We start from the raw sequence: 15,557 nt of genomic DNA, 5'->3' as shown, positions 1-15,557 counted from the left end.
AGTACGCTATTAAGACGGAGGTCATGATGTTTCGGCTAATGATTGTATCTTATGTAAAAGTACTGGCACCGCTGACACTAATGTATGCCAGGGCCGTCGTCTCAGGATGATTTGTAGGATGAGTGCGTACTACCAGCGGCTCAATGATCATTGAATGAGAAATGTACAGTTAACAACCCTATAAGTAAAACAAATAGTAAAGTCCCAGAAACTGATAGTGCACTTTAAATGGGTCAATCCTGTGTCTTGGCATATGTGGTAACGAGCACGTAGCACTTTCGGGGATGGCCTGTTCTACCTGTTGCACTGCCTTCCAATTACCATCTTCTCCCCAATATTTCGGGACGGGCGCCGGCAATGATGGTACAAGAGCCAAGTGTTCCTTGAAATGTACATACATGCCCAACATGTATGACCATCATATAACTACGATGTTGCAGCTAAATGTTCACTGTTGAAGTCATTTCAATTAACTGACGTGGATCCTGATACCAGGTGAGGAATTTCTTTGTTTGGCGCTTCATGTTGTGCAGGCTCATCAACATTACTCAGTGCCCTACTTGGTAAACAACTGCCTTTGCACTGCACTGTCCCGTTTGTGGCCTTTGTATTTGCTTTCTACGTCTCTTTCCATCCCTCCTGTAACGTGATTGTGAAATTATTTACACGCTCTCCATTCTTCCCCACTCTATACTTCATTCACGCAAACATTTATTGCATTTCCTGGCCACATATGACTCATATGGCGATAGGCCTGTACTCTTCTGAAACTTAGTACTACCCTGTGATGGCCTATGGTAACAGGAAGCCACAATTGTTGTCATGGCTATTCACATAGTGACTTGACGTTTTCCTTATTGTCCTGTGCACTGACTCTGTTCCTTCATTAGTTTGTGAATCTCAAGTGCTTCTTCTTAACTTACCAATATGCAACACGTGACAAAGCTGTTTCATTAGTTCTGATATAAAACTATTGCTGCGATTTATAGTTAATTTTTCTGGAACACTGAGCTTCAACGATAAATTATTTACCACTGCCTGTGTCGATGTGTTGGATTGCTGATTTGGGATAGCTACTATCTCCGCTTAGGTTGAAAGCCAATCTGTAACGATCAACACATAGCGATTCTTTGCCAGCATTTTCTCAAAATGTTCTAAGATGTCCATACCAATCATTTCAAATGTCTTATTAGCTGCAGGTAATCTCTACAGTAATACAATGATGATTCAGCACAGGTCAGTGTGCACATGCTGCTTGACATCCTCTTTGCGCATGCGCTACCAGTAGTGATTGGCACCTGCTGTTCAGCAATTATTTGACCCCATGTCCTAATAACTTGTGATCATATTCCTGTCTCAGTACACCTTAGGAATTGGTGTAGCACAATGATCCCAAACCCTGGACGACGATCAGAAGCCAGATAAAGTCACCCAGAACATGGCATCTCTTTTTCTAACTGCCATTAGAGCCCTGGAAGCATAATAACTGGTAGCGACGCATGGACACCAGCTAGTAGATGGTGCACATATAGACGAGGCTGAAAGGGCCATGTGGGACCCCTTGAGGACAATCAGAAACATGATGAGGCTGCCTGGGAGGTGGCTCCTCGTTCGATGGCAGCCACTCCATACCTGGAAGCATTAGATCTAGCAGTGATGTGTGGATGGCAGTAGGAATATGATTCAGCTTGACATAGACGAAACTGAGAGTACCTTTTGGGACCGACTGCTGCAGTGGAGTAGGTCTCATAGAAAGCGGCGACTGGGGACGAGATGCAGCTAGGCCGGAGTGATCAGTACTTACAGGATCTTGGCCTGGCTTTATTATGACCTGGCATCACTTCTGGTAACGTAGACGCCCTAGGGGCTCAGCAAGTCAAAACAAAAAGTCGCAGCTGCTTAGAACGACGAAATATTTTATACGAAGCACAGAGAAAAATAAAGTTCTAGTTTGCATGTTAACCTTTATGAATGTTTTGGGAGTGTCACGATTGAGAATAAATAATATCACTAAACAGTTTCTTCAGCAAGGTTTTGAACAAGACCGGAGACGCGGCTTCAGAAGGTCGGAAGAATTTCAACCCAAGAGAGACTGTGTCATGAAGTTTATCAATAGTCTAAAGTGTGTAGAGGCACATTACTGTAGAGGACGAACAGAAAGACGGCATCTGCCTGTGAATATGAACTGTAAAATGTTATGGAAAATTTATTCTTCCAAGCCCGAAAACATCCCTGTGAAGCTATCTTACTTCAGGTACATCTTTAACACAAAATAAAACGTAGGCTTTGGTACACCGAGAACTAATGTGTGTTCTACATGCTTAAGCCTAGCTGAAAAGTTAAAACATGAGAGAGACCCTAACAAGAAAACTCAATTAATTACTGAAAAAGGGTTCACAAGTTAAAGTATATGGCATTTTTAACACCCTGAAGGAAAAATACGTTGAGACGTTAATTCTTTCATTTGATTGTGAGAAGAATATTCCATTGCCCAAAGTTCCAGATCAATCATGCTATAGCCTCATGTGTGCTTGATACATTAAACTCCCTAGACATTTCCCATTACAAACAAATTCTATTGGTATGTGATGGGTGTGCTGCACAAAATAAGAATTCTACTTTGGTTGCGATGTGTATGTGCTTTCTGTAAAGTCTCCCCCACATATCGATGGAATTGAAATGATTTTTCCAGTCACCGGTCATAGTTACATTCCTCCAGACCGTGTTTTTGTAAATATAGAAAGGAAAATGAAAACAATGGAAGTAATAGGACAGCCTGAACAAGTGTATGAGATAATTTCGAGTCAGTCAACATTGAAATTGGTAGGAAGAGACTCCAGTGTTGCCGACTTCAAGAATTGTGTGAAAATTACATTACGAAATCCAGGATCATGGCTTTTTCAATTTCAACATGTAAGCGAATTTACATAAAGCGCAAAGTCGGAAACAAAATTCTTGTGCATGATGAACAAACGTACAGAAATGACCTTGGAGTGTTTAGATCTGTGTTTATAACCAGAGTAAATGTACTTACACAGGCCGAACTCATCGAACCAAAGAACTCAATCTCTTTAGAGAAAAGGAGGGATGTTGAAAACTTCTGACTACCCATTATAGGGAAAACTGGAGAGAGTTTGAGGTGCTCAAGTTCTATAAGCATGTCATTGATGAGAATACGTCAGATCAAACTGATCATGAGTGTATGTGTGACATGATTCAAGAGGAACTTAATGTTGTGATATAGACATAGAAGAATAAAATTATTTTCAGTTTTAGAAGTGAATCTCCTTCAAATCTTCAGTTGTATTTTAGTAACTTATTTTCTTTGGTATTTGATAGTTTCTTGCTTCTCAAAGAATGCTTAACAAGTTTGAATTATTTTCTTGATTATAATATTCTACTTTTCTTTGTGATCAATAATTAGTTCTCATGAGTTGAAAATTTGTAAATTTCTTTCATCATTAAACTGAAGAAATATGCACAGTAGACATGTTCCATAGCTCACTAACAAAACTCACATGATCCATAATATAACCTTAAATAATTGTATTTTCTCAATAAGCAAACATAATCTGAAATATAAATAATGATTTATAGCCATTGTTCTTGCACATACTCATGTCAATATATGGGACATGCACACGACGCATGTAATACATGTTTTTAGTCATTTGTGAAAATTTATGTTTTTGGAGCATGTGAGTTATGCTTCTGACCTACTCATGTATATACATATATACAGGGTGTTACAAAAAGGTACAGCCAAACTTTCAGGAAACATTCCTCACACACAAAGAAAGAAAATATGTTATGTGGACATGTGTCCAGAAATGCTTACTTTCCACGTTAGACCTCATTTTATTACTTCTCTTCAAATCACATTAATCATGGAATCGGAACACACAGCAACAGAACCTACCAGCGTGACTTCAAACACTTTGTTACAGGAAATGTTCAAAATGTCCTCCGTTAGCGAGGATACATGTATCCACCTTCCGTCGCATGGAATCCCTGATGCGCTGATGCAGCCCTTGAGAATGGAATATTGTATCACAGCCTTCCACAATAAGAGCACGAAGAGTCTCTACAATTGGTACCGGGGTTGCGTAGACAAGAGCTTTCAAATGCCCCCATAAATGAAAGTCAAGAGGGTTGGGGTCAGGAGAGCGTGGAGGTCATGGAATTGGTCCGCCTCTACCAATCCATCGGTCACCGAATCTGTTGTTGAGAAGCGTACGAACACTTTGACTGAAATGTGCAGGAGCTCCATCGTGCATGAACCACATGTTGTGTCATACTTGTAAAGGCACATGTTCTAGCAGCACAGGTAGAGTATCCCGTATGAAATCATGATAACGTGCTCCATTGAGCGCAAGTGGAAGCAACTAAAATGAGCTCTAACATGGAAATGTCACATGTCCACATAACATCGTTTCTTTATTTGTGTGTGAGGAATGTTTCCTGAAAGTGTGGCCATACCTTTTTGTAACACCCTGTATACTGGGTGATCAAAAAGTCAGTTTAAAAAAAGAAGGCATGTGTGTCAATTTGTACCTCTCTATCTACATTATTCCGTGATTTATTCAGTTTTCAAAATATACTTTGTATTTAAACCGTTAAGGAATTTTCATAAAAATCAATTTCATTTAAAATAGGTCAGCTATAATAACATACATTCCTTGTAATATTTTGTTCAAATTTTTTTTTTTTTTTTATAAAACTAAATATGGGATGGTGTGGCGAAACAAGGGCTGTATCGTTACAGAGATAAGGAGGCGAGCGAGTCTTATCCCAGTTCACTGCTAGTAACCCCACGTCACCATAACGCATCTGTGCACAGCACACCAGTATTGCACCATAATCAAGAATGAAATTAAAAGTTAAAGTTGCTTTTTCAAACACTGTCAACATATGTTTTAGTGCAATATTGTTTAAACTATCAAGTCTCAAAATTGATTAGGTCAACATTTCTACCTAAATACATCGTTTTAAGAGAAAAATAAGTGGGCCTAAATGATATAATCATAGTCCTGATGAACATAATGAAAATTACAGTCAAATGCGCGTGAAATTTTACCAAATATGTGTACCAATTAGAACTCAAAATATTTATTTATAATGATACTCCTGATCCAACTGAGCAAACATAGAATAGAAACATTTTTTTTTCAGTGGGCTGGACAAGAATGTGGATTTGCAGACCGGAAACTATGGTCGCTTTCTGGATGGCCACAGAAATAGTTGCCTGGCTCTCGTAAAAGACTGCGAACAATATCTACAACAATTCCAAATTCCTCCTATGATTAATAATAAGTTAACTAATTCGCCGCCCCACATAGTGATCTTGACACCTAGCTCGGCATGTGGTTTTTGTTTAGGCTAACAAATGTCGATTGCCAATCTTACCTGCAATAATATGTGAGTGAAAGAAATACACTATGAGTGGAAAGGTACAAGTATGTTTGAGCAAATCGACATTTAGAATGCTGAAGATTATTATTTCCTTTTTGGTGAAGTAATTTGCAGAATGCATTTGTTACACAGCAACTGGTGGGTGGCAATCTGTATTGAATAGAGTATAATGGTCAGTGCCACTAGCACAGTCAACTTTCAAGGTTTGAGTGTGGATTTCACTACTTCTGTTCCCTTCTCAACGAAAAGTCTTTAAAATAATTTTTTTATTAACTCATTGAACCAGATCAGATAATAGACTTTAGATCTTCTTTTATATGGTCTTCGATTTATCAGCTTACCGGAACGTACATGAAATACGCTCTGTCGTCAGCAGTGCCACATTTGTTTGTGCAGCTGTTCTCGAAGCTTCGAGAAGAGCGGCCCGACTTCGCACGACATCTGTCTGTGATCTCCGGCGATGTCAGCTCGCCGGACTTCTGGCTGGCAGAGCAGGACATGGCGGCCTTGCGGCGTGACGTCAGCGTCGTCTTCCACTGCGCCGCAAGCGTCCGCTTCGACGACAGCCTGCGCAAGGCCGTCAACACCAACGTGGTGGGCACCAAGCGCTTGCTGCAGCTGGCCGAGCAGCTGCCCAACCTGCAGGTCTGAGGAATGTATGGAACGGAGTAACATGTTCTTAGAGTAAGGGAGTGTATTTACACCGATGAGCCAAGACGCACTCATTGAAAACTATTGAAATATGCTGTACATAGTGGGATATCAATGTAGCTTGATACATGAAAACATAACCAGCGGATATGTAAATGATTAGAGTTACAATTCTTTCTGACCAGCAGACTGGTCACCAGTGTGCATTAGTTTTATTCATGTTTACTGTTGTTACCAGGGCATAATCACAGTGAAGGACATGAAGATGCTGTGTACTGTCATGAAGTAGCTGATACACCACATGACAGGGTTTGAAAGGGACCTCATTGGGGGTCTCCATTTGGCTGCCAAGTTGAATTATGTTGGTTCCAGATTTGTGGGGCATTGGGATGAGCTATTGGCCTGATGTTGGACTGCGTGGAAATGTGAGGTCACTCATACTTGTCATGGTTCCAGTGGACAGCATCTGACCCCCACAAGGGAGGATCATGGTATAGTACACCAAGCACATCATAGCCCCTTGACATCTGTACATATCACCAGAGAATAGGTAATGAGGTCCCTTCAACTTTCTGTGCCATCCCACATCATTGGTTGGAGACTAGTAGCATTTGGACTAGGAAATTAGTGTCCCATGCGTAGGCTGCAGTTCACAGCACAGCTTGCCACATCTGGGGTGATACTGTGACTGAGAAGTAAGGACTGCTAATGAGTGACGTGCGGTTCTGCGAGTTGATGACGACCTAGGGAGAGGGCGCCTTACATCCAGTGTATTGGAGGGGCAAAACGCTGTTACTCCTGCCATCATGGGTTAGGGAACCATTTTATATGAATTCAAGTCTTAATTGGTATCTATTCATAGAAATGTGACAGCACAACTATAAACCATGAACATCCTGCATCATCATGTGTTAACTCTCTTGTGAAGTATCATGATACCACTTTTCATCAGGACAACGATCTTTCATATGAGGCATGTGTCTCTATGAACTGTCTCTGGTACAGAGACACAAGATACACGTGTCACTGACAGAAAATGTATGGACATACACCTTTCCCCAACGGAACATATATGGAAACAAACGTCAACTCCATCACAGTGTCGGATTCAGTATATCAAGGACCAGTTACTGTGGTTGTGAGCCACCTTCCCCCAGGGAAGGATCCAATGGCTCTATGACATCTTTCCCAACCAGATTGGTGTGTGTATCCAGGCCAGAGGAACTTTTGGTCAAGCACTTTGTTTTTCTGATTAATGTCATAATGGTCCACATTTGGAACGCAATGAAGTAGCCATTGTGCATAGGATCGATTCGACAAGACCTCAGTACGCCTATTCATTGGTGATGCAGCTAAATTACGCACTGGTGTTTCCTGGGTGTGAGGCGTGGGTCCAATAGTGAGCCTCAAGTATTTCCACAGGTTCACATAAGGACAATCTGGTGTCCAAAACTTCTATGTATGATTACTATCATGCTACTCAAACCACTGTTGGATGATTCTGGCCTTCTAACAAAGGAAGCTATCCTGATGCAAGATATGCAAGATGCTATTGCCATTGGGGAGGGGGGGGAGGAGGTCATCATACATGAAGGGAAGCTGGTGCTCCACATTCAAGTTCACATAGTCTACAGCTGTCATAGACCCTACGATTACTGTCACATGTCCCATGGACTCCATGTGAATGACCAGCATAGCTTTGTAGCAACCTTGTTAGCATGTGTACATGGCACATTGCATGTTTTGTGCAGCCGTTCCCCAGACACGACCATCGCCCTGGGGTAACAAGAAACTGTGTTTCAGCTGATCAGGCGAGCCATTGCCATTGCAATTGCCAGTCTCGATGATCCTGTGACATCCGCTATGGAAGCTGACAACTTTATTTTTCGACATCTGATTATGTAAAGTTCTTCACCCGTAGAAGACTACATTCATAAATGTGCACTGAAGAGTGGTGGCTGAAATAATTATACTTGTATTAGAATTATACTCTGTCGTTAGGGCTGCACATATCGCCCACCACCAATCTTGCTTCAAAGAGTGGCCAAGCATTGGAGTTCCATGTTCTGTAAATAACATGGAAGTCCAACACCCTGTCGCCTGGTCATGGGTTCTACTTTTCTCAACCACTTCCCATAAATGCTCACAGCTTTGACGTTTCGGAGATGCTCATTCTTATGAATGGATTAGATTAGATTAGATTAATACTTAATCCATTGATCATGAATATGATACTTTGTAATTATGTGGAACATGTGAGTTTAACAAAAGATTTCTGTACATGCCATCATTCAAGTCTTTCTTTTGCAGTAGAAGGAGTTGTCATTCAGAAATTCTCTTAATTTCTTTTCAAATGTTGGTTACCTATCTATCAGACTTCTAATGCTATTTGGTAAGTGACCAGAGATTTTTTTGGCAGAAAAAGTCACCCAGTTCTGTGCCAAAGTAGTGAATTCAGACTGTCTTCCAATTGCTTTTGTGTTGGGATGGGTTGTTAATAACAAATTTCATAAGGTAATATATATATATATATATATATATATATATATATATATATATATATATATATATATATATTTCGTGAACTTCAAGAAGGCCTACGGCTCAGTTAACAGACAAACACTATTCCAGATACTTTATGAATCAGGGATAGATGAAAACACCAGAAGACTTGTTGAACAAATGCTCACAGATACAACATCAAGAATTAAGTTTCAAGGCGAAATTTCTGAACGGTTCAAAACCAAAACAGGAATGTCCCCAATTGTCTTTAACTTGGTTTTAGTTAAAATAGTAAAATGTGGGAAAGCATATTAAAAAACAGAGGCACAAAGGGTATAAGCATGGGCGAAGGAAAGAACAAATTTGAAGTCAAATGTTTAGCCTTTGCAGATGATATGGCATTGATAACTGAAAACCAAACAGACACAACAGTTATGGGTGATCTGTTACACGAGATTGCTGAAAAGACTGGGCTAAAAACATTCTATGAAAAACCCGAGTAAATAGAACACAAACATAATACAGAAAAGTGTGTGAAAACAAAGTATGGGAAACTTAAAAAAAAATTATAGATTCAAATATCTAGGCGAGTGGATCCAAGCCAATGGACTGGATAACTCAACAAATAAAGAAAGAATAAAAGAATTTGCATATTAATTAACACAAAACTACTACAATAAGAAATCAATATCCATACAAGCGAAGATATGACATTATAATTCAGCAAGCATCGTATGGACCAGAGTGCCTAACATAATGCTAAGAAAAATTCTAGATCTTGAGAAAAACAAGGAAAATAGGTAGATTACAAGGACAAATGAAGACTTATACAAAATACAGAAAACATCACAGATACAATGAGGAAGAGATGGCTAAAATTTTATGGACACTTAAAAAGAATAGAAGGAACATGTATTACAAAGAAAATTTTTAATTACGTTAGTAAGCTGAAAAAAAACTGTAGGATGGATAGAAGTAGTAAAGCAAGACGCCAACAAAATAGGTCTTAGAGAATAAATAATATGTGACAGGAATCACTACAGCTACTGATACGAAACGCAAACTATAAAGAAGATGAGCCGAAACCTAGACTCAAGAGAGTGTGGACAGATGAGCAGAGACGAGCAGTTGGCGAGAAAATGAAGAAGTACTGGTAAGAACAGAAGAAAAAGAAACACCATAAGTCAAAAGTTTTATGCGGTCCATAGCTGGCCAAGTTCATAAATAAATATATATATTTACACCAATATTCACAGTAGCTTCACAATATATATATATATATATATATATATATATATAAGGAGCTACAGATATCCACAGTAGCTTCACAATATATATATGAACCATGGACCTTGCCGTTCGTGGGGAGGCTTGCGTGCCTCAGTGATGCAGATGGCCGTACCGTAGGTGCAACCACAACAGAGGGGTATCTGTTGAGAGGCCAGACAAACGTGTAGTTCCTAAAGAGGGACAGCAGCCTTTTCAGTAGTTGCAAGGGCAACAGTCTGAATGATTGACTGATCTGGCCTTGTACACTAACCAAAACGGCATCGCTGTGCTGGTACTGCGAATGGCTGAAGGCAAGGGGAAACTACGGCTGTAAATTTTCTCGAGGGCATGCAGCTTTACTGTATGATTAAATGATGATGACGTCCTCTTGGGTAAAATATTCCGGAGGTAAAATATTCCCCCATTCGGATCTCCGGGCGGGGACTACTCAAGAGGACGTCGTTATCAGGAGAAAGAAAACTGGCGTTCTACGGATCGGAGCGTGGAATGACAGACCCCTTAATTGGGCAGGTAGGTTAGAAAATTCAAAAAGGGAGATGGATAGTTAAAGTTAGATATAGTGGGAATTAGTGAAGTTCGGTGGCAGGAGGAACAAGACTTTAGTCAGATGACTACCGGGTTATAAACACAAAATCAAATAGGGGTAATGCGGGAGTAGGTTTAATAATGAATAGAAAAACAGGAATGCGGGTAAGCTACTACAAACAGCATAGTGAACGCAATATTGTGGCAAAGATAGATACGAAGCCCATGCCTACTACGGTAGTACAACTTTAGATGCCAACTAGCTTTGCAGATGTCGAAGAAATTGAAGAAATGTATGAAGAAATAAATTCAGATAGTGAAGAGTGACAAAAATTTAATAGTCATGGGTGACTGGAATTCGGTAGTAGGAAAAGGGAGAGAAGGAAATGTAGTAGGTGAATATGGATTGGGGCTAAGAAATAAAAGAGGAAGCCGCCTGGTAGAATTTTGCACAGAGCAAAACTTAATCATACCTTACACTTGGTTCAAGAATCATGAAAGAAGGTTGTATACATGGAAGAATCCTGGAGATACTAAAAGGTATCACATAGATTATGTAATGATAAGACAGAGATTTAGGAACCAGGTTTTAAATTGTAAGACATATCCAGGAGCAGACGTGAACTCTGACCACAATCTATTGGTTATCATCTGTAGATGGAAACTGAAGAAACTGCAAAAAGGTTGGAATTTAAGGAGATGGGACCTGGATAAACAGACTAAACCAGAGGTTGTACAGAGTTTCAGGGAGAGTATAAGGGAACAACTGACAGGAATGGGGGGAAAAATACATTACAAGAAGAATGGGTAGCTCTGAGGGATGAAGTAGTGAAGGCAGCAGGGGATCAAGTAGGTAAAAAGACGAGGGCTGGTAGAAATCCTTGGGTAACAGAAGAAACATTGAACTAATTGATGAGAGGAGAAAATATAAAAATGCAGTAAATGAAGCAGGCAAAAAGGAATACGAACGTCTCAAAAATGAGATCGACAGGAAGTGCAAAATTGCTAAGCAGGGATGGCTAGAGGACAAATGTAAGGATGTAGAAGCGAGTATCACTAGGGGTAAGATAGATACTGCCGACAGGAAAATTAAAGAGACCTTTGGAGAAAAGAGAACCACTTTCATGAACATCAACAGCTCAGATGGAAACCCAGTTCTAAGCAAAGAAGGGAAAGCAGAAAGGTGGAAGGAGTATATGGAGGGTCTATACAAGGGCGATGTACTTGAAGACAATATTATGGAAATGAAAGAGGATGTAGATGAAGATGAAATGGGAGATACGATACTGCGTGAAGAATTTGGCAGAGCATTGAAAGACTTGAGTCGAAACAAGGCCCCCGGAGTAGACAACATTCCATTAGAACTACTGACGGCCTTGGGAGAGCCAGTCCTGACAAAACTCTACCATCTGGTGATCAGTATGTACAAAACCGGCGAAATACCCTCAGACGTCAAGAAGAATATAATAATTCCAATCCCAAAGAAAGCAGGTGTTGACAGATGTGAATATTACCAAACTATCAGTTTAATGAGTAACAGCTGCAAAATACTAACGCGAATTCCTTACAGACGAATGGAAAACTAGTAGAAGCCGACCTCGGGGAAGATCAGTTGGATTCCATAGAAATGTTGGAACACGTGAGGCAATACTGACCCTACAACTTATCTTAGAAGCTAGATTAAGGCACTGCAAACCTACGTTTCTATGATTTGTAGACTTAGAGAAAGCTTTTGACAATGTTGACTGGAATACTCTCTTTCACATTCTGAAGGTGGCAGGGGTAATGTGGTGCTACAGAAGAATGGTGAAGATTAGATGGGCAGATCACATAACTAATGAGGAACTATTGAATAGGATTGGGGAGAAGAGAAGTTTGTGGCACAACTTGACTAGAAGAAGAGATCGGTTGTAGGATATGTGCTGAGGCATCAAGGGATCACCAGTTTAGTATTGGAGGGCAGCGTGGAGGGTAAAAATCGTAGAGGGTGACCAAGAGATGAATACACTAATGAGATTCAGAAGGATTTAGGTTGCAGTAGGTACTGGGAGATGAAGAAGCTTTCACTGGATAGAGTAGCATGTAGAGCTGCATCAAACCAGTCTCAGGGCTGAAGACCACAACAACATATATATATATATATATATATATATATATATATATATATATATATATATATATATATATATATATATATATATAATTGTGAAGCTACTGTGAATAACGAATACCCATAGCTCCTTTAATAAATGTCTGCAAGATGATCTTGGATGCAGCGGTTATTCTGAGTACAAGGTGTTGTGCAATGACCAATTAACGCAAAATATGATGCTACATGAAAGCGGCAAATGAAAACAGGTCTTTAAGCGAATTTACTTCTATGTTTGTCACCAAAATTTGCAATAATGTTAATCACATAAATAGAAAGTGTATGGAATCATCTCTGTGTTTCTTCCAATTCAATCCCTGTCAATATGCCCACCCAAAAATTTGGAATATTCTTCCATAGCTACAGACTTCTCTTCAAATTCTATATTAATTGTTTTGTACCATTGACTGTACGCATCTGAATATACTGAGTTGTATCAAAATTTTTGACAGTCAGTTAATAATTTCCTACAGGACATTATGTTCAAATTCCTCAGCGAATTCCTGTTATTACTATACTTGTATCATCAGCAAAAAGAATTACATTTGCATCATCATGAATATAGACTAGCATGTCTTTAGCATACATTAAGAACCGTAAAGGACGCGATATTAAACAATGTCAGACCCATTCTTGATACCAGTCTAATCTAAGAAATCTTCTGATTTTTGCGCATTGTGTGAACTGTGTGTTTTAACCTTCTGCACTAGCCTAGTTAAATATGCATCAATTCGTTTGTGCATTGTCCCACTCATACCACAGTACTTAAGTTTATCTAGAAGAATTCCATGATTTATACAATCGAACGCCATTCATAGACCACAAAAATCCCAGCTGGTGATGTTCGGTTATTCAGAGCATTCAAAATTTGATCAGGGAAAGCATATATAGCATTTTTTGTTGAAAAACCTTTCTGAACACCAAACTGACATTTTGTTGGTAATTTATGTTTACAAATACTTGAAGTTACTCCTGAACATATTACATTTTCAATAATTTTTGGCAAAGGTGTCAGAAGTGAGACTGGGTGGTAGTTGTTGGCTTTGGACCAGTCCCCCTTTTCATGCAATGGTTCAACAGTAGATTTCAGTCTATCAAATGAAAATGTCCTATTTCAGTGAGCTATTACATATGTGGATGAAAATCCTACTTCACTGTTTAGAATAAGCATTTAGTACTTTGCTGGAGGTGACAACAATTCCATGCAAGCTTCTAATTTTGAATGAGTTTATTATTTTCCCAACTTCTGAAGAAGAGGTGAGAAGAATTTAAATTTCATCAAATTTCATAGGTATTGCTCTTCCACATATATAGTTTTACCTTTTCTGATGAATATCTTTATACCATTTTCTCCTGTTTTCAGTCACTTTGAATGTGAACTGTTGGAATGTAAGTGTCGGACAATAAAAATCCGTACTCTGTCATAGTCGCTTATGCAATTGGATTTCCTTATTTTCGGCCTGTATTGCCTTTTGAATAATTCCTTACTGAGCCAGGTGTTTGTAACGCCACCAAACGACACTGAATCTCGTGGTGGGTTCTGGTACGTAGTTCCAATCGACAAGTGATAAATTGCATCCTTTGTAACTGATGGCCCATGTTATGCAATAATGAACAGTGACCACCCCAGTATATTCGTCCTCGCTGCAGGAATGCGTCAAGACCACTCCTGACACTCCTTCTCCATCTCCTGTACAAAACCAACTTCCCTGTTTTTCATTAGTAAGCTAACCACGCCAGTTTCCCTGCAGTCCACCGCACCCTCCATTCGTCCTATAATTACCCGCAGCTACAGCTCCATAACTTCAATTCCTTCTGTAATCAGTGATGCCTTTGCAACAATCCTCAAACAGCCAGACAATAAGTTACTGTAAAATGTACCCAAGTCGCCATTCCTGAGATCTTACCTTATAATTCAGAACCGTCCAGTTTATCTAATCAGCAGGAGTAAGTCAGAACAAAGTATGATCGATACTTATCAACACTTCTTTCCTGAAAAAAAAAACATTCTGATTCAAAATGTGTGGACAGCTATAACTAGTGAAATTAAAATTCTTCTACACTAAATAATGGATTAAAATTTGACAACTTAATATTCAGTTTAATTTCATTTTCGAGAAATGAGTACACAGTCTTGCTTTCTCTTCTGAGAACCTGAAAGCTTGCATTACTTCCATAACTACTTCGCTGTGTAAACTGTCAGTGATGCAAGAGGAAGTTATGACTTTCGATCTAGGATTCCATTAGGCAGAGTATCCATTTAAATAAAAAATTCTGTTTGTATTTACAATTAACTTTATTTCAGGAACACGTTCTGCTTTATAATTACAACATGTATTGATAAAACAATTTTACCAATAGACTGTCTAAAACTATTGTTTTTCAGGTATTCCTGTACATCTCGACCTCCTTCTGCCACTCAGACCATCAAGTCGTTGAAGAAAAATTGTACCCAGCAAAAGCAGACCCAGAAAAGATTATGAATATTGTTTCGTCAATGGACGACGACCTTTTAGAGATAATAACACCAAAGTAAGGAAATAAAAACAGTTCAGTTTTCCAGTTGTGAAATAAGTAGTAATCTAGAATGATTAAAATTAATTTCATCACCCAAACATTACAACATCCACCAGTGGGCTTTCGGTCTCTCTGAAATTCAAGATAGCAACAAACACTTATACAAAATATCACACCGAGTCAACAATCACATAGAAGCTTATACCAGTTTGCGGAACGTGTCCGAATGTTGCACTCACCTCACATAGTTCCAGGTTTTATGAAGAGGTGTCTCGTGTTCTCTGGAATGTTGTTCGATTACATCCTAAATGTATCTGACAGAACCACGACCTGGCCAATGTAAAGAGAAGGATGTCAACTGGAATTCTCTTCTGTGGTCCTGACAGCCCCCTTCGCTTGGTGTAGGTGTTGTTCTTACGGGACATGCCCAGTAACTGAATGTAAGTAGATACATCAAGGACTACTATCTCACTACGACAATAGACGGAGAAATGACATAAACAGTTTTATG

General features: G+C 39.3%; 1 protein-coding gene across 2 annotated transcripts in view; it reads left to right on the top strand.

Annotated features, from left to right (window-relative positions):
- Nucleotides 1–15,557, top strand: part of LOC126285286 (fatty acyl-CoA reductase 1-like) — a 159,327-nt gene that overhangs the window by 55,624 nt on the left and 88,146 nt on the right. For both annotated transcript variants that reach the window (XM_049984574.1, XM_049984575.1), the window contains 2 exons: nucleotides 5,809–6,057; nucleotides 14,916–15,061. In XM_049984574.1, coding sequence (XP_049840531.1) covers nucleotides 5,809–6,057; nucleotides 14,916–15,061 — 395 coding nt within the window. The remainder of the gene's footprint in view (nucleotides 1–5,808; nucleotides 6,058–14,915; nucleotides 15,062–15,557) is intronic.

The sequence above is a fragment of the Schistocerca gregaria genome, chromosome 8 (genome assembly GCF_023897955.1).
Source record: "Schistocerca gregaria isolate iqSchGreg1 chromosome 8, iqSchGreg1.2, whole genome shotgun sequence".
In the NCBI taxonomy this organism is placed as follows: Eukaryota; Metazoa; Arthropoda; class Insecta; order Orthoptera; family Acrididae; genus Schistocerca; species Schistocerca gregaria.
The sequence above is the reverse complement of the archived record's forward strand: the minus strand, read 5'-3'. Positions and strand labels throughout refer to the sequence as shown.